Below are 22,886 nucleotides of genomic sequence, written 5' to 3' on the forward strand. Positions count from 1 at the left end.
CTATAGAAGAAGCCTTTTAATATGAACACACTGAGATTATCAGGATGACAAAAACTCTTCACAACACACAGAAAATACAGCCAACCCTCCCTTCAAAGGCTTTTCTTTTCCCCCACGGGCATCACCATCCCACTGTTTCCTGCTTTATCAGATGGTTAGGCCCCAGGATGCTGTTAACCATCCTCAATTACTTCATGATCAGTCGGCAAAACATTATAACAACATTCAGGCCTACAGATTCTGTAATTTATTCTCCAAATCCTCCCTTTCTGGAAACTACTAGACCCAATGGCCTGCATGCAAAGGGATAGTTTCACAACTCTGGGGTTTGAGCTAATGTTGCAATGAAGCCACTCAAGTGCAATTGAACAACTTTGACAAGCAACAAAAATCACCTGACTCATTCCCAAAAAGGAGTCACACTACAGTCTTTCTCGTTATTTATTATGTTGTTTACATGTATCCAGTTCCCCTCTCACTGTAGCAACTATATGGGCCAGAGGTTGTGCAAGATATTGTTGTTTTTGTAAATATAATTATTGCTCATGCAGCAGTTGAACGGCAAGAACACATTTGCATTAAATTTCCTCTTGGTGTTAATTCTCCCCGACCTGAGCTTTTGACAGGTTGGCTCCAAATTGCCTTTTGCGCATTACTTCTGCTCTAATAATCTCATTGAGATTTGAACAAAATTGAAAGTTCATCTGAACAAAAGTGCTGGGATCCACTGATACTAGCTTAGCATGATTCCAACTAGAATACCAATTCACTGGATTTCTAATCAATCACTTGACATGACATAAACACAAGGAAAGTAATGTTCCATGTTTGAAGAATGTGGCAGCACATGTCAACTGAAAATAATTTGATTGTCTCAATACCAGCATTACGTCTCCTTGATAGCAAATTTAACACAAAAAAAATTATCACACTAACCTGCACTAAACCTTCAGAACAAATTTTCACAGCAGCTTTCCAATAAAATGAATATAGTATTTTTCAGCTCACATCATGTAAAATGCCAAAGCTTGTAAAGCATGTCCATTGTTTCCGATAGCCAAAGGGGAGAAAAGTAGTTAGATGACACAAGCGCTCAGATTTTGCATTCAAAGCAAATAAAGAGTTCTTGCTGCTGATCTCAAAGATATCCACAGGGGTCTAGTTATGTTTGTTGTTATTTTACCCTTTCCTGACAGCAGTTCCAATTTGGCACTGAGTTATGCAGCTATGATGTCAGTGAGCAGGACAATGATTACAGTATTCACACCCAGCAAAATAGGAAGTTCAAAATACTTATTGACCTCCAGATTTTTAATTTAAATTTTCAGATGGTGAAAAAAATGATTGGATGAAGACAAAAGCTAAAATAATCAAAGATAACTAAATGTTTAAGATAAGTACCTAAATAGGTAATCAGTTTAATTATGAACTTGGTAGAGTGGTAAACCCCAATTACACCTCATTCAACAAGGTGCAATATTTTCAATGGTTTTCACAGAAAGACCTACGGTGTAAGGTCGGGCATTCTTTTGATTTGTACTGATTGCAGTATGGGTTACCTCAACTGTACATCCTCTGGAGAAGCATGGAATAACTAACAGCATTGTTTGGGTGACAAGCAACAAAAATCACCTGACTCATTCCCGAAAAGGAGTCACATCACTTGAGTGGCTTCATTGCAACATTAGCTCAAACCCCAGAGTTGTGAAACTATCCCTTTGCATGCAGGCCATTGGGTCTAGTAGTTTCCAGAAAGGGAGGATTTGGAGAATAAAATCAGTGCCAATCTCCAGCCTTCCCTCCACAGCTTGCTACATTTATTCAGAATTGTTGGAAAGGTAAACAAAGGAACGACATGGTAAAGATGATTTTCTCAGTTCGCTCAGGTGGAAGGTAAACACTGATTGTTTGAGCCATGTGGTCTGCTTGAGTAAGGTATCCTATGTAATTTGGAGAAATCAACTCCCTAAATCCACATATACCCAACCCCTATTTTTTTCCAGCACAACCATTACACAATGAAATTCAAGCTTAGACAAAATGACTTTAGCAAAACTGACAGGTTTCTTTATAAAGTTATGATCATGATCATCGGTTTGTTAACAAATTCCACATATCCCAAACCAACTCTTTGTTATATCCAAAACTCCAATTATATTTGATCTAGTTGGAACTTCCTCCTCCTCTGGAGGCTTACATATCTCCCCACCCCTCCACATGCATGTCCAAGGTAACAAGTAATACTGAGGATTTGTTACACATCACTAAGAACAGACTGGGGCAAAATACATTTGGAGATTATTTTGCAGTAGATTATTTGATGAAGTAATCTCAGGACCTTTGAGGTATAGGTCAACAATTGATCACTGAGCCAACTTTGAGAGAGTCTACACCAGAAAATATCCCAAGATAATACTTGGACTCAATGAGGATTCATCAGATATTTATGCAGTGCATGTTATGTAGACAGTATGTTATGCTAATTCCAAAATGATCCGTTTTAGATTTACACCTTGTTTTTCACATTTTCCAAAAAGTGGCAAGGCACCTGTTACTCCTGGTCTCACCACTCCCTATCCCAGGTGCCATCCGATCTTCTCTCTGAAGACTGTGCTTCATTCCCACTCTTGACTAAACCACACTGCTTTGTCCTTCTCGGTGTGGTATGTGTTCATCGTCACATTCCATTTCCAAATAAAAGCCTTAGGGCTAATGCTTGCTCAGTCACACTGCACCTTCACAGAATCGGTCTGTCTGCCACATCAGCATCTCAATGTGTTTACGCAGTTTAAATAATGTTCTTTTTAACCTGGCTACTTCCTTGAACAAGAATAAACAGAAAATGAAACTTAAATGACTATTGTTTGTGACGTTAACTAAAACTCTCGACCACACTCTAACTTCAGCTGGGACTTCATGTGGATTTACAGGTCAGCTCCCTATCACCTTACAGCCAATTAGCACAGAACACAAACTCAAATTCCATAGATACACCTCACTTCTCTCAGATTCACTAAAATAACAGTCCACTGGGTATGGCTGAAGGACAATAGTTAAAAGGTAACTCTATTCTACGTCTTATGTTGTTCTCTCATTCAGCATAGAATGCTGAGGGAACAAAACCCCTAAGGGTTTTACATTCAGCCTTAATGTTAAATGGACAATGTTGCTCAGCAGACCATTAAATACCTTGTCCATTCTATTAACCCCGTACCCTTCCCTACTCAAAGTCTCACTATCCACTTAGTCTTCAATACTATATATTCCCAATTTCCCTACCCACAGAGCAGAAAATTACATGCCAATATAAAACCTTGACTTTCTCCCACTCCACCCAACTAAAAGTAGTGATAAAATAACAGGGAAACCAATGGTAATCCAAACATCCAAATGTTTATTCGAAAAAAATGCAAAAATATTTACATTTTCATCTAAAAAAAATGTTTACTCCAGAAACTGCAGCCAGAGCTGTAAAAATAACAAAAGTGTGGAAGGATCCACCCCCTACCACCCCCAAGACCCCGAACTCTGCTTTTAATTACAACGCTATCTCTCAGTGCATTTCCTACACTATGAATGTATGCAATAACATAACTTCCCCTTCCCAAACCAGTTTCTGACACTTCCCAATACACCTTGATGGATTCCAAACTAATGCCAATGTTTACCATGAGGTACCCATTCTGACTTCCCCTGTTGGCATTCCCCTTATATATATACACAATTTAAATATACACTATCATTGATTAAAACTTTGGAAATTGCTCACTGTGTGCCATGTAATCCCATACAGACCATATTTTAGATTTACAACAGGGATGGCAGAGGGGAAATGGAATAAAAGCAAATTCTATGTGATAGTCAAGGCCAGTTGAAGGTAAGAAGTCAATGTTGGAGAGGAAATGGTTACACGATGCTTTCGAGGGAATGTAGCTCCAGATGGTATTCTTTAATGTAGGCAATATACTGGGGTGGCACCCAGAAGGAAGAACAGGCTGGAGTGGAGGAGGCGGCAGCCAGTGGAGAGACACAGCAGCTGATCCTAGCTCTAGCTGGGCAGATGGAAGAAATGGAGGAGGGGGTAATCAGGCAGAGGAGTGGATACCTGTTAAAAACAGGAAGAGAAAATCCTGCCAGGCCCCCAAAGCCTCCCAGCAAAAGGGGAAAATACAGCTGCACGAGGGAGGGACGGCCAGCTCTTCGGAGGGGGAAGATGGGTGCAAAGAAGGTCATCACCACCAGAAGAAGAGACAGAGCGCTGTAGGTAAAGAGGAGGGCATTTCCTCCAAACCAGGAAACAACGGACCCCCCGAAGTCCACCCTCCACCCAGTGAGAACCAGGGGGTACCCACTGCCCCACAACTACAGGCAACTGAGAGCTGTGATCCTCTGACAGTCCCATTGTCAGACACAGAACTGGACAGTGTGGACCCTTGCCTTGGCTCAATGACACCAGAGCGGGTAAATGACCCCAGTGAGGAGCTGGATAGCTACCTCAGCCCAGCGAAGGTCCAGCAGTTCGTGCTCACCATGGGGATGTAGACAGCTACCCCAGAGACAGGACAGTCAAATGGACAATGGTAACCCCATAAACTGGGGGTTAAAGAAGTTTTCTTTGCTTTCATATAACAGGGCACCCACTCAGTAGGTGGGTTCCGCTGAAGCCACAGCTAAATACCAAGAGACTGGATGGTTAATAAAGGGAACTGTAAATAGGATAACTGTAAATTCGATTAATTCAATCTGTTCTTTGTAATGTTAAGACATGCAATGTATATATCTATGAACGACATGGCAAATTGTACAAGTACCAAAGATTTATTTCTATGAATAAAGTATATTTTGAAATAAAAAATAAACTGGGGTTACATTGACCAAAAACTGAACTGGACTAGCCATATAAATACTGTGGCTATAGGAGAAGGTGAGGGGCTCAGAATCCTGTAGCAAGTAACTTACCTCCTGACCGCACCTCCCCCCCCCCCCACCAGTCAGCTCCAATAACATTCAAGAAAGCTGATACCATTCAGGATGAAGCAACTTACTTGATTGCCACCATATCCACAATCATTCACTCCCTGCACCATTGAAGCAGTGTATACCAACTACAGGATGCACTGCAGAAATTCACTTCCTTAGACAGCACTTTCCAGCATCTTTGACAGCATCTACTGTCATGGAAACTACATAGGAATACCATCAGCTGCCCACTCCTCTCCGAGCCACTAGCCATTCTGACTTGAAAATATATTTCCATTCCTTCACTGTTGCTTGGCCAAAATGGAAGGCAGCTCACCACTACCTTCTCAATAGTAATTAGAGACAGGCAACAAATACAGACCAAGTCAGCCACACCAATATCCCATGTAGGAAAATATATGGATTGTATAAGCTTTGTGAGCCTGACTGATGATCTCATATTTGTTGCTACTGTAATCATTAGTCCCTTCAGAATTGTTCACAAAGTGCTGCCAAACTGCAGAATGATCTTGAACGTTAGTCAATATCTTCTGAGTTTTGAAAGCACATTCTGACGATATATGTCTGATGAGGCTGTCTAATGTGTGTGTGACAAAAACCTTTGATTGCATGTCTTTTTTCACAATTCTCAAGTTCTGTATTATCAAGTGACAATCAGTACATCATGTCCACAGAAATATTTAACTCATGAAGGTGTCATTATGAGAGATTTATTCCCCCAAAGTAAAGCTAATTTCAAAACCAAAAAGCAGTGTACTCAATTACTTAGCATGCAGGATGGCCTACATACTACCCATTACCCAATAATATCAAAGCAATAATTTTTATTAATTTGTATCATTTGCAGCTAAGACTTTCATTTAATCAGAAAAAATGTTATTCATAAAAATGTTGATATTGTTAATTGATTTCAGCAATGTAGTGTTCCTGCTGCTCCTTACCTGTAATATTCATAATAGCTGATATTATCAGCAATTCCTGCCATGTTCAAATTTAAATTATGCCAGGTTGGGAGACCAGAGAGTTGCGAAATAATTGAATCTGCCATCCGCTGCATGAACTTCAGTGTCTGAATAAACTCCATTCTTTGAGCAAAGATCTCATCAAGTCTTTCTATATGCTGTTTCAGATCAACTTTCATGACACTTGTCGTCCCAGATACCTGAACAAATTTAAAAAAATTGTTATCCACAAGGCCATAAAACCATAAGATATAGCAGCATAATTCGGCCATTCAGCCCATTAAGTCTGTTCCACAACTTGATCATAGTTGATATGTTTCTCAACCCCATTTTCCGGTTTTCTCTCCAAAGTTTTTGATCCCTTTACTAATCAAGAATCTATATCTGCCTTCAACATACTCAATGACTTGACCTCCCCAGCCTTCTGTGACAATGTAGTTGGATGAAATTAAACACTTCAACTCTTCAAGTGAAATAAAATGCTGCAAATGTATTTTTCAACCTCATTGTTTCCAATTGATGATTCTTATCATCAACTGTTAAAAATCAAACAACACTAGATTACAGTCCAACAGGTTTACTTGGAAGCACTAGCTTTTGGAGCGCTGCTCCTTCATCAGGTGGTTGTGGAGACCTCAGAAAGGTAGTACTTCGAAATAAGCCTGTTGGACTACAACCTGGTGTTGTGTGATTTTTAACTTTGTCTACCTCAGTTCAACACCAGCATCTCCAAGTCATATCATCAACTGATTTGTCTTTTCACAATAGGAGCCGGTTGACAGGTAATGGTCTTCTTGAAGACAGACCTTAAATGTTGATTTCATCAGTTTCCTTATCTCCCCTTCCCTTATCCCTGATCGAACCCTCCAACTCGGCACCGCCCTCCTACCTGTCCATCTTCCTTCCCACCTATCTGCTCCACCCTCTGCTCTGTCCTATCACCATTGCCCCCTCCCCACCTTCATCTGTTTGTGGAGTTTGCACGTTCTCCCCGTGTCTGCGTGGGTTTCCTCCGGGTGCTCCAGTTTCCTCCCACAATCCAAAAATGTGCATGTTAGGTGAATTGGCCATGCTGAATTGCCCGTAGTGTTAGGTGAAAGGGTAAATGTAGGGGAGTGGGTCTGGGTGGGTTGCGCATTGGCGTGGACTTGTTAAGCCGAAGGGCCTCTTTCCACACTAAGTAATCTAATCTAATTCCTAACTACCTTCCCCCAGCCCCAGCTCCACCCCCTCCCATTTATCTCTCAGCCCCCTTGGCACCACCCCACCCTCCACATTCCTGATGTAGAGCTTATGCTCAAAACGTCGACTCTCCTGCTCCTTGGATGCTGCCTAACCTGCTGTGCTTTTGACTCTGATCTCCAGCATCGGCAGTCAATCCTCACTTTCTCCTAAGATATTGGAAGGCCCCTAGCAGAGATATTTGTATCATCTACAGCCATTGATGAGGTGCCGGAGGACTGGAGGGCGGCTAATGTTGTGCCTTTATTTAAGAAAGGCTGTCAGGAGAAGCCTAGGAACTATAGACTGGTGAGTCTGACATTTGTGGTGGGTAAGTTGTTGGAAGGGATTCTGAGAGATAGGATTTACATGCATTTGGAGAGACAAGAACTGATTCGGAAATCATGTCGCACAAATGTTTTTGACAAAGTGAATAAAAAGATAAACATGGGCAGAGTGAGAAACGTTGTTTACATGGCTTTTGGCAATGTTCCACATGGTAGACTGATTAGTAAAGTTAGAATACATGGGATTCAGGGAAAGCTTGCCAATTGGATACAAAATAGGCCTGACAGTAAGAGATAGAGGTGGGTGATGCAGGGTTATTTTCAGACTGGAGACTTGTGACCAGTGATGTTCCACAGGGATATTGTTTGTCATTTATATAAATGATTTGGATGAGAATTTAGGAGGCATAGTTAGTAAGTTTGCAGGTGATACTAAAATTAGTGGTGTAGTGAATAGTGAAGAAGCTTACCTAAGATTACAAAGGAATCATGATCAATTGGGCCAATGGGCAGAGTAGTGGCAGATGGAGTTTAATTTGGATAACTGCAAGATATTGTATTTTGGTACAAGAAAGAAGGGCAGGGCTTATGCAGTTAATGGTATGGCCCTGGGTCGTGTTGTCGAACAGAGAGACCTATGGGTTCAGATAGATAGCTCTTTAAAAGTTGCGTCACAGGTAGATAAGATAGTTAAGAAGTTATTTAGCATGCATGTGATCATTGCTCAGACTACTGAATTGTACAGGACATTGGTGAGGTCATGTTTGGAGACTGTACACAGTTCTCAGTTCTGGTCACCCTGCTACAGGAAGAATATTATTAGCTGTAGAGGGTTCAGGAAAGACTTACCAGAAGGTTGCTTGGACTGGACGATGTGAGTTATAAAGATAGGCTGGATAGAATGCAACTTTTTTCATTGGAGTATAGGAGATTGAGGGGTGACCTAGAATCATGAGGGGCACGGGTAAGGTGAATAGCAAAGGTCTATTCCCTACGATGGGGAAGTTCAAACTAGGGGGCATATTTTTAAGGTGAGAGGAGAAAGATTTAGAAGGGACCTAAGCAGCAACTTTTTCACACAGTAGGTAGTTCTGGAATGAACCGTCAGGGGAAGTGGTAGATGCAGGTACAGATACAACATTTAAAGGACATTTGGACAGGTACATGAATAAGGAAAAGCTTAGAGGGATATGGGCCAAGCACAGACAAGTGGGAAGTTTAGTTTGGGAAACTTGGTCAGTCTGGACAAGTTGGACTGCGGGATCTGTTTCAGTGCTGTATGACTCTATGAGTCTATGAGTTCACTTATCCATTACATGAGAATGGGAATACAAAGAAAATGAAATGGAGGTTTTAAAATATGTCCAGGACCAATTCCACAATCTGTTTACAGGCTCGCAAATGGCAGAGGTGCTTCTAGGTCTGGGTATGAGTCATGAAGTAATTTGTATATAGGAGCTAAATGTTGATGATCACAGAGAGAAATGGGCACAATTCAATGTCTGAAAAGTCAGATAGAACGCAGCAAAGTCAGTGCAGAAACTACTGTATTGGGATAAAGCTGTCTTAAAATCATGTAAAGTGAACTGGTTGCGTTGTGGTGAGGTGCAAAAAGAAATTAACTCAGTTAATTAATGGATTTTTCTTTTAAAATGAGAGATTACAAAGGTACAGAACATATACATCCCATTAAAAAGAAAACTGTTCATAGCTTTTAGAATGCCAGTGATAATGAGGTTGCAAACCAATTAAAAACATTTGCGAGAACAATATTGAAAAACAAATTAAGAAATTAAGAGGTTAGAGCAGGATAATGTATTTGAAAATAGGGACAGAAGAACACCAAATGCAATGGAATTTTTCAAGGATATTAGTGACATGAGAATTGTTGGAAAGGTGATTGGGAATGCTGAGAAGAGAAGATTCTGAATTTGAATATGGTAATCAAAAAAAAGACAAACAGTTTCTACTTTGCATCAGAAGAGAGGAGTTGAATCCTGAAAGGTTGAAAAGCAAGGAATACAATTAGAGCACAATTTTCAAAACGTATGCCTAAATTTGAAATACAAGAAGAAAGGCAAGGCACCTAATAGGATTCATACTAGAACCCTGAGGGGGGGGTCAGGCGTGAAACTGTCAAGACTGTAGAAATTATTTGTCAGGTTTCTTTTTAATGTGGTTACACACTGGAGGACTGCAAAGTGGCTAATGTATACTTGACAATTAGCTCAGGGGGCGGAGTGGATGGTTTACAATACAGAGTGATGCCAATACTTTGGATTCAATTCCAGTATTGATGGGGGTTACCATGAAGGACTCTCCTTCTCAACCTCTCCCCTTGCCTGAGGCGTGCTGACCCTCAGATTAAACCACCATCAACTGTCTCTCTAATGAGAGAGGAGCCATTTGGTCAGGTAAGACTATGGTGATTTTACCTGTTTTCTTTTCAAAAAAAAACTTCAGACTAATCTAGGTAAATTTAAGGCTAATACATTTAATATCATAAGGAACAGTATCAGCACAATTACCTGTAAACCTGAAATTAGTGCACATTGAGGTCGCAAGAAATAGTCAGAAATGGTTAGCATTAGATTCAAAAAAGATTTATTGTGCCTCACAAAACTCAGAATGGGTTGAGAACCCAAAAGTAATACCACAGATTGTCAAAAGCACTCACACAATAGGAGAAAAATAGGATGCAAGAGGATGAAAGTTTTTCTTTACATGGGGAATGGTTAGGATCTGGTACGCACTCCATGGAATTGGCAGAAGCAGATTTCGATTGTAACTTTCAATAGAGAACTGGATAAGCACCTGAACATGAAACGATGTTGTGGCCATTACAGAGACGTGGGTAGAACAGAGACAGGAATGGCTATTGCAGGTTCCAGGGTTTAAATGTTTTAGTAGGGTCAGAGGTGGGGGTAAAAGAGGGAGAGGTGTGGCATTGCTTGTCAAGGATAGTATTACAGCGGTGGAAAGGACGATGGAGGAAGACTTGCCATCTGAGGTAGTTTGGGCTGAGGTTAGAAATAGGAAAGGTGAGGTCACCCTGTTAGAAGTTTTCTACAGGCCTCCTAATAGTCCGAGAGACGTAGAGGAAAGTATTGCAAGGATGATTCAGGAGAAGAGTGAAAGTAGTAGGGTGGTTGTTATGGGGGACTTTAACTTCCCAGATATTGACTGGGAAAGCTATAGCTCGAGTTCGTTAGATGGGTCGGTGTTTGTCCAATGTGTGCAGGAGGGTTTCCTGACACAATATGTAGACAGGCCAACAAGAGGTGAGGCCATACTGGATTTGGTTCTAGGTAATGAACCAGGCCAGGTGTTAGACTTGGAGGTAGGTGAACACTTCGGGGACAGTGACCACAACTCTGTGACTTTTACTCTAGTGATGGAGAGGGATAAGTGTGCACTGCAGGGCAACAGTTATAGCTGGGGGCAGGGAAATTATGATGCGGTGAGGCATGACTTAGGATGTGTGGATTGGAAAAATAGGCTTCAAGGGAAGGACACAAGTGATATGTGGAGCTTGTTCAAGGAGCAGCTATTGGATGTCCTTGATAAGTATGTACCAGTCAGGCAGGGAGGAAAGGGTCTTGTGAGGGAGCCGTGGTTTAATAAGGAATTGGAATCCCTTGTGAAAGGGAAGAGGGCAGCCTATGTAAAGCTGAGGCGTGAAGGTTCAGTTGTGGCGATTGAGAGTTATCAGGTAGCCAGGAAGGATCTAAAGAGAGAGCTAAGAGCAGCGAGAAGGGGACATGAAAAGTCCTTGGTTGGTAGGATTATGGAAAACCCTAAGGCTTTCTATAGGTATGTCAGGAATAAAAGGATAACTAGGGTAGGTATCGGTCCAGTCAAGGATAGTAGTGGGAAGTTGTGCAAGGAGGCAGAGGAGATTGGAGTGACACTAAATCAATACTTTTCGTCAGTATTCACTCAGGAACAGGACATTGTTGCTGATGTGAATATTGAGTCACAAGTGATTAGAATGGATGGCTTTGAGGTATGTAGGGAAGAGGTCCGGGGAATACTGGAAAGGGTGAAAATAGATAAGTCCACTGGGCCTGATGGCATTTATCCTAGGATCCTCTGGGAAGCTAGGGAGGAGATAGCGGAGCCATTGGCCTTGATTTTTATGTCGTCGTTGTCCACAGAAATAGTGCCAGAAGACTGGAGGATAGCGAATGTGGTCCCCTTGTTCAAGAAGGGGAGTAGGGACAGCCCTAGTAACTATAGGCCAGTGAGTCTCACTTCTGTTGTGGGCAAAGTCTTCGAGAGAATTGTAAGGGATAGGATTTATGAACATCTGGATAGGAATAATGTGATCAAGGATAGTCAGCATGGTTTTGTGAAGGGCAGGTCGTGCCTCACAAACCTTATTGAGTTCTTTGAGAAGGTGACCAAGGAAGTGGACGAGGGTAAAGCAGTAGATGTGGTGTATATGGATTTTAGCAAGGCATTCGATAAGGTACCCCATGGCAGGCTAATGCAAAAACTACGGAGGTATGGCATTGAGGGTGCATTAGAGGTTTGGATTAGGAATTGGCTGGCTGGAAGGAGACAGAGGGTAGTAGATGATGGTAAAGGTTCATCTTGGAGTGCAGTTACTAGCGGTGTTCCACAAGGATCTGTTTTGGGGCCATTGCTGTTTGTCATTTTTATAAATGATCTGGAGGAGGGGCTTGAAGGCTGGGTGAGCAAGTTTGCAGATGATACGAAAGTCGGTGGAGTGGTGGACAGCGAAGAAGGATGTGGCAGGTTACAGCGGGATATAGATAAGTTGCAGAGCTTGGCAGAAAGGTGGCAAATGGAGTTCAATGTAGCTAAGTGTGAAGTCATTCACTTTGGTAGGAGTAACAAGAAGATGGATTACTGGGCTAATGGTAGGCTACTTGGTAGTGTGGATGAGCAGAGGGATCTTGGTGTCCATGTACACAGATCTCTGAAAGTTGCCACCCAGGTAAATAGTGCTGTGAAGAAGGCATATGGCGTACTGGACTTTATTGGTCGAGGAATTGAGTTCCGGAGTCCTGAGGTCATGTTGCAATTGTATAAGACTCTGGTGCGGCCTTATCTGGAGTATTGTGTACAGTTTGGGTCGCCATACTATAGGAAGGATGTGGAGGCACTGGAATGGGTGCAGAGGTGGTTTACCAGGATGTTGCCTGGCATGGTAGGAACATCGTATGAGGAAAGGCTGAGGCACTTGGGGCTGTTCTCATTGGAGAAAAGAAGGTTTAGGGGAGATTTGATACAGGTGTACAAGACGATTAGGGGTTTAGATAGGGTTGACAGTGAGAACCTTTTTCCGCGTATGGAGTCAGCTGTTACTAGGGGACACAGCTTTAAATTAAGGGGAGGTTGGTATAGGACAGATGTTAGTTGTAGATTCTTTACTCAGCGGGTTGAGAGTTCATGGAATGCCCTGCCAGTATTAGTGGTGGACTCTCCCTCTTTATGGTCATTCAAGCGGGCATTGGATAAGCATATGGAGGTTATTGGGCTAGTGTAGGTTAGGTAGGCTTCGGTCGGCGCAACATCGAGGGCCGAAGGGCCTGTACTGCGCTGTATTTTTCTATGTTCTATGTTCTATGTAATACTTGTCAGGCCAGGGGGAGAGGAGGGGAAGTGGAACTAGCTGAGTTGTTCTTACAGAGAGCTGGCATGCTTACAACACGCCATATGACCTCCTGCCTTATGGTGCTATTTCAAACTGAGTCAGCATGGGAGTACTAATCTGCCCTCAACTATCTGCACACTAAAACCCCAACCACATATTTCAGCACATACTTGTACATTTGCAACCACAGACTCAGGGACAGCAGCTAACGGTACTATTCCTCCAAAGAGAAAGAAAATATTACATTATTTCTCAAATATTAGAAATTGAGAGATAGCTTTAGAATTTGCACATTAAAGTTGGGTAGCTTAAATTAGTGAAATTTAATTGCATATTGCTATGATCGCAGACAAGTGCATCAATTATTTTTACCATTTTGGATGAGACTATTAAACTTGCATTATAATTAAGTGGGGACTAGGAATGTTTTTTTATTTAAGTGGACAAAGTTTTAAATTCCAAAAACTTACTAAGAGAATGAAACTACAAGTTTTCAGTTATGAATAGTCAAATAATTTCCAAATGCAAAATTAACTTAAATTCTAACATATAGAATCAACGTGAGGTAAACACGAAGCAAAAGCCAAACTGTGGACAAACCACACCATTGACCCATCACTCCTCTTTCACTGCTTCCCCCGCTCCCCGCTCCCCCACCCCCCAAACACACACACACGCTCACACACACACATTGCTTGGAACAATAGCAAGTGCAGTCAAGACCCACTGATTTCTCTACCACCTATTTAAATCATAGTGGCTTTCTGGGTCACTAAGCCTCATTCAAAATCTGTCTCTTTCACAAATCTTCCATATCTTAATTTCAGAAGATCTCTTCTGATAACTCTTCAATGCTGTTGTGATTTGGACTGCCCCAAAACTAGTTGTCCTGGAGGTTCAACCATTACTTCAAAGACTGAGATCCCCAGAATTTCTGAAAATGGAATAACTTCAATATTTTTACCAAACAGTGTGCTTCACTGACTTGGGATGACCCTAAATTTCTATGAGTCTTCTTGATTTTATCATTCAACTGAGCTGAGAATGCATTCACTGTTTAGGCCAGGCCAATGTATAAACCCTGGCATGGTTTCAGTTTCTAGGTCTCCAACCTTCTTATATTCAAGAAGTGATTCTGTGCTAAAGTGCGAATGAGTATCTACTCCAAAGAAAATAGAGAATAAACAGTATATTTTTAGTACTATATAAATTTAAAACCAAGCAAATCTATATAATTATTCAATTGGACCTCTACTTACTAAATCTCAATATGACATCTGTGAAGACACATTATCCGTGCCTAGAGGTCTGGGTTGTAGTTTGATTCTGCTAGTCGCATGGAGTCCATTAAATTGGCACCTGTGAGACGGTTGCTATACTTGGACTTGATTATCTTAATTTGGGAGAATGCTGATTCACAGGAATATATGAAGTCAAAGCTTTGACTTTAAAAACACAGGACAATATGAGTGGGTATTTTTCTCTGAGTTTGAGTCTCTTGATCTAACTTCAGCTCCATATCATTGTACAATATAATTATCTCCACATCAATTCCACAAAGTTCTCTTTGACAACAGAGGTGAAACCAGGATCATTCCTACACAATGCACCAAAACCCACATTTGCACGAAACATAACCAAGGATTGTGATGGAAAAGCCAGTTTCTAGAATGAAGTGTTTTCCTCAAGCACATTGTTTTTGATTTCATTGTAGATACCATTGTAGATTTCATTGTAGATAGTGGGCGGCATGGTGGCACAGTGGTTAGCACTGCTGCCTCACAGCGCCAGAGATCCGGGTTCAATTCCCGCCTCAGGCGACTAACTGTGTGGAGTTTGCACGTTCTCCCCGTGTCTGCGTGGGTTTCCTCCGGGTGCTCCGGTTTCCTCCCACAGTCCAAAGATGTGCAGGTCAGGTGAATTGGCCACGCTAAATTGCCCGTAGTGTTATGTAAGGGGTAGATGTATGGGTGGGTTGCGCTTCGGCAGGGCAGTGTGGACTTGTTGGGCCGAAGGGCCTGTTTCCACACTGTAAGTAATCTAATCTAATATCCTCACTCCCTGTTCTCTCTTTGAGGGGCAAAACAGTGAGAATAGGTATTATGTTCTTAAAAGTTATGCGCACAAGTATAATCAGCTGGCCTGTGTCAGTCATGTCAATGGATTCATTGAACTGCACATGTGAAACATTCTCAGTCCTTCAGGTCCTGCTATAGTTGTTGAAAAACATCTTCAGACAAAGATTCCACTCATTGTGCTACAGTGGAAACACCAAGTGACATGATTTGGATTGCCATTAATATTTCTTCTTTATTCTTGAAGTCTTTGAGTAAAGGGTCAGTGATCAGAGTCATTGCCTCTTTAATTATTTTACCATCTTGAATGGTATATTGTGTTTTACCAGAAGATGGCGAACACCAAATAGGCAGGTTAATTTAGAAAAAAAACTTGAGCTTTCTAAACAGCCTTCAGTTTGTCAGCTTAGTCTGAGGCATGCTGTTCAAGGGAAAATTATCCTTGAATTTACTCTGAATCTTTGTGTGGTGTCATTGCCAAACTCCCTTTTAACTTATTCGTATTCTTTGGTAACATACAAGGCAAATGCTCTCTTTTATAGTTGTGAACAGAAATTCATTTGCCAATTCCTGTGCAAGTTGTACTTTATTGGATTTCTTTTTAGATGGTACAGGTTCCTTGTTCATCAATATTGCTTGACCTTGTGGGTCATGAGGTCTCTCTGCTATTGATCACACAGCAAGCCGGCGTCCGGATTCATGGTTCTGGAACATTCAGAACGTTGTTGGTTGCTTTCAAATGTGGAGGCATAGGAGCTCACGTCTCCGGTCACATTTCTTTCCCGGGTTCCTGGTCAGTTTATGTAGCTTGCATTCTGGATGTAGGGTGCAGCAGTGTTCTCCTTAAGTTTTTATTTGCTCTGCACAGACCCATTAGATAAGCAGCTGAAGAAAGAAAACTGCAGTACGATAGAGAACGGGCAAGGGAGTAGCTGTGGCTGACCTGTTTCTAGGGCTGTAACTCTCTGGTTTCACAGATCCTAATAGATTCCTTATTCATTTCTTCACATTACCAACATAAAACTTACTTTACCCTGCCGTGACTGTCCATATAGACCTAACAGAAACACAATGGAACAAGCAATATGACTCCTGGAAGTACAAGTCACGCAGCAACATGTACATTGGTGTGCATGTGGCAACAGAATATGGGTGGTCACTGAGATCAATTGTTAGAGACTCTGCGATCAACCAGTTGATCATGATTTACGTGTTGGAGACCAAGGTCCTCGGGCCATGTCGCCAACTGCATACCTTCCAGCTATTCAATAGTATTTCACAGGACTGCATTTATCAGAGCCTCAGAAGGCTATATTCCATCTCTCTCAGGCCTAAAAGAGCTCTCCAGTCCTTGGTCTTCACTGCATGGAGCCAGCTAACAGCAGCACTTTAACAACATGAAGTCACCTTTTCTGTTTCCCTCTCTCTTACTGACTTAAACGAAAACTGCTTAACTGCTTTTCAGTGACATTTGAAACATTTTTAGTGACCTAATGTAACACGTCCAGAGTGTCCCACTCTTACTACAAGACAGAATTAATTATACTCAGTATTGGAACATCTTGTGTTTAAATGTTATAATTTGCTGTCTTATATAACACAGATCAGTGCAAAAAATCTTATGTGACAAGGAGAGCATTAGTTTGACATTAGCAATGGAGGATACTTCACTTTTTTGAAGACAACTGAAACTTGGAGTAACAGGAGTGGACTATACGTTGGTGGAATATTTGTTAGCACCATGGGTTTTGCCGGACTGAAGTAATTAGAGGTATGTTCCTACCTTAAACTTAAAGGGAATATACTGCAGATTACAGCAACAATCAAGACCAAAGCTAACAAAAACGCAAAACTGAAGGCTCTGTGTCTGAATGTGTATAGCATAGCATACATAGCAAAGTAAATAAACAGACAGCACACATTGAGGAAGATTACTGTGATCTGATGAGCATAGTGGAGACGTAGTGGCAGGATTACAAGAAGCCTATCCTTAATATTGGGGGCATATGACATTCAAGAAAAATGGGAAGCTCAGCAAAGGTGGAGGTGCGGCACTGTTCATCAAGAATGATGAGAAGGGAAAGATATAAAAGGGACCTAAGGGGCAACTTTTTCAGGTAGAGGGTGGTGCATGTATGGTAAGAGCTGTCAGAGGAAGTGGTGGAAGCTGATGCAATTACAGCATTTAAAAAGCATCTGGATGGGTATATGAATAGGAAAGGTTTAGACGCAGATAGGCCAAGTGTTGGCAATTGGGACTAGATTAACTTAGGATATCTGGTTGGCATGGACGATTTGGACCAAAGGGTCTGTTTCCGTGCTGTACATCTCTGTGACTCTGGTTTAAAAAATCAGGATGTAGAACCAGTTAGGATAACTTGAAAAATAGGCAGGGAAGGGAGTCATTAGACAGAGTGTTCTTTAGGTGCTCTAAGAGTAACAACAATGTAAAACAAAGTGTATAAGAAAAAACAAAAAACAAACAACTGCAGATGCTGGAAATGTGAAACACAAACAAAAATAGCTGGAGAAAGTCAGCAGTTGTGGCAGTATCTGTGGAATCAAGGCAGAGTTAACATTTTGGGTTCAATGACACTTCTTCAAGACAGAGTTTCGAAGTCTGAAGAAGGGTCACTAGCCTCGAAATGTTGACTCTGCTTTCTTTCCACAGGTGCTGATAGGCCTGCTGAGTTTCTCTAGGAATTTCTGTTTGTGTTATGTAACAATAAAAACGAGGTGCTTGTGATGAAGGGATAGCAATAATCAGTCTATATACACATAGGAAAATCAGATTGACAGTAGCAGCCTTGACGAGGAATTCATGGCATGCGTTTAAGATAATTTCTTAGAGCAATAACCAGGAAAAAAACAGACAGTAGTTTATATTAGACTTGGTATTGTGTAATGTAACAAGATTAATGAATGCTTTTAAAGTTAAGGCACCACTATGTAGCAGCAGTGACAATATGACAGAATTTAACAAGCCAGTTAGCATGACATCTGTTATAGGGAAGGTTTTAGAGTTGGTCATTAAGGAAGTTACAGTTGGACACTTAGAAAAGTGCACAATAATTGGGAAGAGTTGGCAATGGTTTTGTGAAAGGAAAATCGTGTTTAATGAAATTTATTGGCATTGTCAGAGGAGTAACATGTACTGCACATAAAGGAGAGTTCATTGATGTACAGTATTTGGATTTTCAGAGGCATTTCATAATATGCCATATCAAAGGTTATTAGGTAAAATAAAAGCTCATGGTATAGGTGATAAAAAAAACTAGCATGGATAGAGGATTGGCTGGCAGGCAGAAAACAGAGAGTGATCATAAGTGGGTCCTTGGCTGATTGGCAGGATGTAATGCATGGCATCCCGCAGGAATCTGTTGGGGTCTGAGCTTTGTAAATTTCTATCAATTACTTATGGTGACAGAAGTGAAGGCATGGCAGCTATATTTACAGATGTCATGAAGGTAGGTTGGGGTTTGTGGTTTGTTTGATGTGTAAGATCCTAAAAGGTCTTGACAAGGTGGATCTGGAAAGGAGATTTCCTCTAGTGGATCAGTCAGAACAAGGAGGCACTGTTTTTTTTATTTCGCATCCAATTTTTTAGGACGGAAATGAGGAGATTCTCTTTCTTTCAGAGGACAGACTTTGGAATTCTCTGCCTCAGAAGGTGATTGAGGCAGGGTTATTAAATAATTTTAAAGGTAGACATTTTTGTTAGGCATGGAAATCAAGGATTATAAGGGTAGGTGGCAATGTGGAATTCAAAACACAGATCAGCAATGACCTTATTGAATTGTGAAACAATCTTGATGGGTCTATTGGTCTATTTCTGCTCCTACCTTGTACCTATCTACTTTTCCATCCAAAATGGCTGATAATGTTCCAGCACAATCTACTCTATTCCCCGGTATAGCCTTATTTTTGAAGCCAGGAATTACCTGTATTACAATTCTGAAGGGAATTTATTATATCTATTTGGGTTTACAATTTGAATTTTTCTTCAGAGTGCATGATGAGTTTATCTTGGTACCTGATTTGAAAATGTAAATCCTCTATCTAACAAAACCAGTTCAAACTCTTTCTTGGACTTTTTAAAGCAGGCATTAATAGACACATAACAGCTAATACAGAAACATTTAGAGGAACTAGATACTGCAAAGGCTATGGGCCCTGACAACATTCTGGCAATAGTACCAAAGACTTGTACTCCAGAACTTGTTGCACCCCCAGTTTCAACCCTGGCACCTACCTGACAATGTAGAAAGTTGCCCAGATATGCCCTTGTACACAAAAATCAGGACAATCCAGCCTGGTCAATTAAAATATCCCATCAGTCTATGCTCAATCATTAATAAAAAGATGGAAGGTGTCATCAACAGTGCAATCTATAAGCACCTGCTTCGCGATTAGCTGCTCAGTGTCACACAGTTTGGGTTCCACCAGGGTGACTCAGTTCCTGATTTTATTATAGCTTTGGTTCAAACATGGATAAAAGAGCTGAATTCCACAGGTGAGGTGAGAATGATGCCCATCACATCAAAGTTGTATTCAACCAACTGTATCAAGGACCCTAGAAAAACTAGAAGCAATGGGAATTAGGGGACAAACTCTGCTGCTTGGAGTTATATCTGGCACAAAGGAAGATGGTCGTGGTTGCTGGAGGTCAATTATCTCAGTTCAAGGACATCTCTGTTCCTCAGGGTTGTGACCTAGGCCAAACCATCTTCAGCTGCTTCATCAATGAGCTTTCCTCCATTATAAGGTCAGAAGTGGGGACATTTGCCAACGATTGTACAATGCCTCCACAATGGTGAAGGCACCATTTGTGAGTCCTCAGATAATGAAGCAGTCTACGCAACAAGATCCAGACAATCGCAGGCTTAGGCTGATTAGTCGGAAGTAATATTTGCACCACACAAATGTCAGGTCATGGCGATCTCCATAAGAGACAATCTAACCATAGCTTGTTGATATCCAATAACGTTACCATCACAGAGTCCACTGTGATCAACATCTTAGGGGTTATCATTTACCAGAAACTCAACTGGACTCACCATAAAAGTATGGTGGCTACAGAGCAAGTCAAAGGTTCAGGATACTTCAGCAAGTAACTCACCTCTTTACTCTCCAAAACCTTCCACCATTTACAAGGCACAAGTCAGGACTGTGCTGGAATACTTACCCCTTGCCTGAATGAACGCAGCTCCAACAACACTCAAGAAGCTTGGCACCATCTAAGACAAAGCAGCCTGCTTGATTGGCACCACATCCACAAGCATCTACTCTTTCTACCACCAATGCTCAGGTGCAGCAGCTTATACAATCTTCAAGAGGGCCAACATCATCCCTGTGCCTAAGAAGGCTCATGCAGCATGTCTCAATGACTACCGCCCAATGGCTCCAGCTTCGGTGGTCATGAGGTGCTTTGAAAGTTGGATAAGGTATTAATCGTCTCCAGCCTCCCCACTACTCTTGACCCACCCCAGTTTGCCTACCGGACCAACAGATGCACGTCAGATGCCATATCACTTGCCCTTCACTCCTCCATAGAACAGCCAAGAACAGCCATGTAAGAATCCTACTCATTGACTACAGTTCAGCCTTCAACATTGGGGACAATATTTCATCCTCACTAATACTTAACACTGGAGCCCCCCAGGGGTGTGTACTCAGGCCCCTACTGTACTCACTATATACCTGTGACTGCGACGCCAAATACCAGACTAATGCCATTTACAAGTTCGCTGATGACACCACCATAGTCGATCAAATCTCAGATGGTGATGAAACAGACTACAAGCGGGAGGTGGAAGACATGGAAAAATGGTGCACTGAGAACAACCTAGTTCTCAATGCCAGCAAAACCAAGGAACTCATTATTGACGTTCAGCGGGATGTTACTCATGCCCCCCTACACAACAGCACAAAGGTGGAAAGAGTGGAGAGTGTCAAGCTCCTGGGAGTGGTCATCCACAACAGGCTTTCTTGGAGTCTTCATTTGGATGCACTGGTTACAAAGGTCCAATAACCTCTCTTCTTCCTCAGGCAGCTGAGGAAATTTGGCATGATGAAGAATACACTTGCCAACTTTTATAGATGCGCCATCAAGAGCATTTTGTCTGGTATGACCAACTGTACCATTCAAGATCGTAGACAGTGACAGAGAGTGGTGAACTCAGACCAGCCAATCACAAAGGCCAACCCCCATTAATAGAATGCACTTACTAGCCCCGCTGTCAAGGAAAGGCCGCCAGCATTATCCCCGGCAATATTTTTCTACAACCTCGACCATCGGGGAGAAGGTACAGAAGCCTGAACACATGCACCAGCCGGTTCCGAAACAGTTTCTACCCTACTGATGTTAGAATACTGAATGGACTCACAAACTCTTAATATTTACCTGTACCTGGTGTTTTTGGTTTTGCTGCTGTTTACCTATTATTTACTTATCTATGTTACTAGCTAAGTGATCTGCCTGTATTGCACACAAGACAAAGCTTTTCCCTGTGCCTTGGTACACGTGACAATAAATTTAATTCAGTACAAGATGCACTGCAGAAATTCATTCAAGATCCTTCAACAGCAGCTTCCAAACCCACAACCATTTCCATTGAGAAGAACAAAGCCAGCAGATACATGGGAAAACCACCACCTACAAGTTCCCCACCAAGCCACTCATCATCCTGACTTGGAAATATATTGTTGTTCCTTCACTAACGTTGGGTCAAAATCCTGGAATTCCCTTCCCAAGGGCATTGTGGGTGCAGCCACAGCACACAGACTGTAACTGTTTAAGAAGGCAGTTCACCATCACCTTCTCCTGGGCAGCTAGGATGGGCAATAAATGCTGACCAGTCAGTAATGCCCACATCCCATGAGAATTAAAATAGTGAATGTGCAAGAAATTTTTAAGATTAAAACGAAGCACGTCTCCTTCCTCATATCAGATTCGTTTCTCTCCTAACAAATAAAAACAGCAACAATAATCTCTAAAACTGGACATATTTGCTGTTTCTTCAAAACAATTTAAGGCAAAAAAAACTGAAAGAACTGCGGGTGCTGGAAATCATCAGACATATGACCAGAAACATTGAACAAAACATTCTTTGTTACTTCAGGATACTGGAACTAATAGGTTGCACAATCCTAAGATTGAAGTTCTAAAAATAGAGAGGGATTTTGAACTGCTGGTGGTGATGGTGAGACAGAGGGATGGGGTAAAAACCAAGCAGGAGATTTTAAATGGTCTGGCAGGGTCCCAACTTGTTTCATTTCTTGAATTCCCGAGTGAATTATTTTGCTCCAGATGCTGACTGCAATGGTTTGACTCGAGGCTTAAAATACACACAGTACATAACACCAATTTAAAATGTGAATTAACCGTCTATAGAGTAAAGGATTCCTAAGAATCAATTTAATATGCCCATTGATATTAATTCAAGCTCTGTCTCTGAATGCAACATTATTTTTCCGAACTACATATTTGCTGAATCACTAATTGCCACATATAGCTCAACTCTGCACACACAGACAATCTAACAGTTAAGCAGTGATATGCCACATCTACTACATCAGCAAAAATCTACCACATATAACCAACTGTTACATAATCCCTGCTGCTAGTTCCTTTTGTTTAGGCTAATAGATTCCCATAGATTACAGACTTGAGCATTTGTGACAGAGATTTCATGTCCTTCACTTCTCCCAGTATCTACAATATAAAAACTGTAGACAG

The 22,886-nt window shown here is 41.5% G+C and overlaps 1 protein-coding gene across 1 annotated transcript in view; it reads right to left on the reverse strand.

The window, feature by feature from the left end:
• ttyh2 (tweety family member 2) overlaps positions 1-22,886 on the reverse strand; it is a 145,000-nt gene that overhangs the window by 61,259 nt on the left and 60,855 nt on the right. The window contains exon 4 of the mRNA XM_072558547.1: positions 5,922-6,142. Within this exon, the coding sequence (XP_072414648.1) occupies positions 5,922-6,142 (221 nt within the window). The remainder of the gene's footprint in view (positions 1-5,921; positions 6,143-22,886) is intronic.

The sequence above is a fragment of the Chiloscyllium punctatum genome, chromosome 39 (genome assembly GCF_047496795.1).
Source record: "Chiloscyllium punctatum isolate Juve2018m chromosome 39, sChiPun1.3, whole genome shotgun sequence".
Lineage (NCBI taxonomy): Eukaryota > Metazoa > Chordata > Chondrichthyes > Orectolobiformes > Hemiscylliidae > Chiloscyllium > Chiloscyllium punctatum.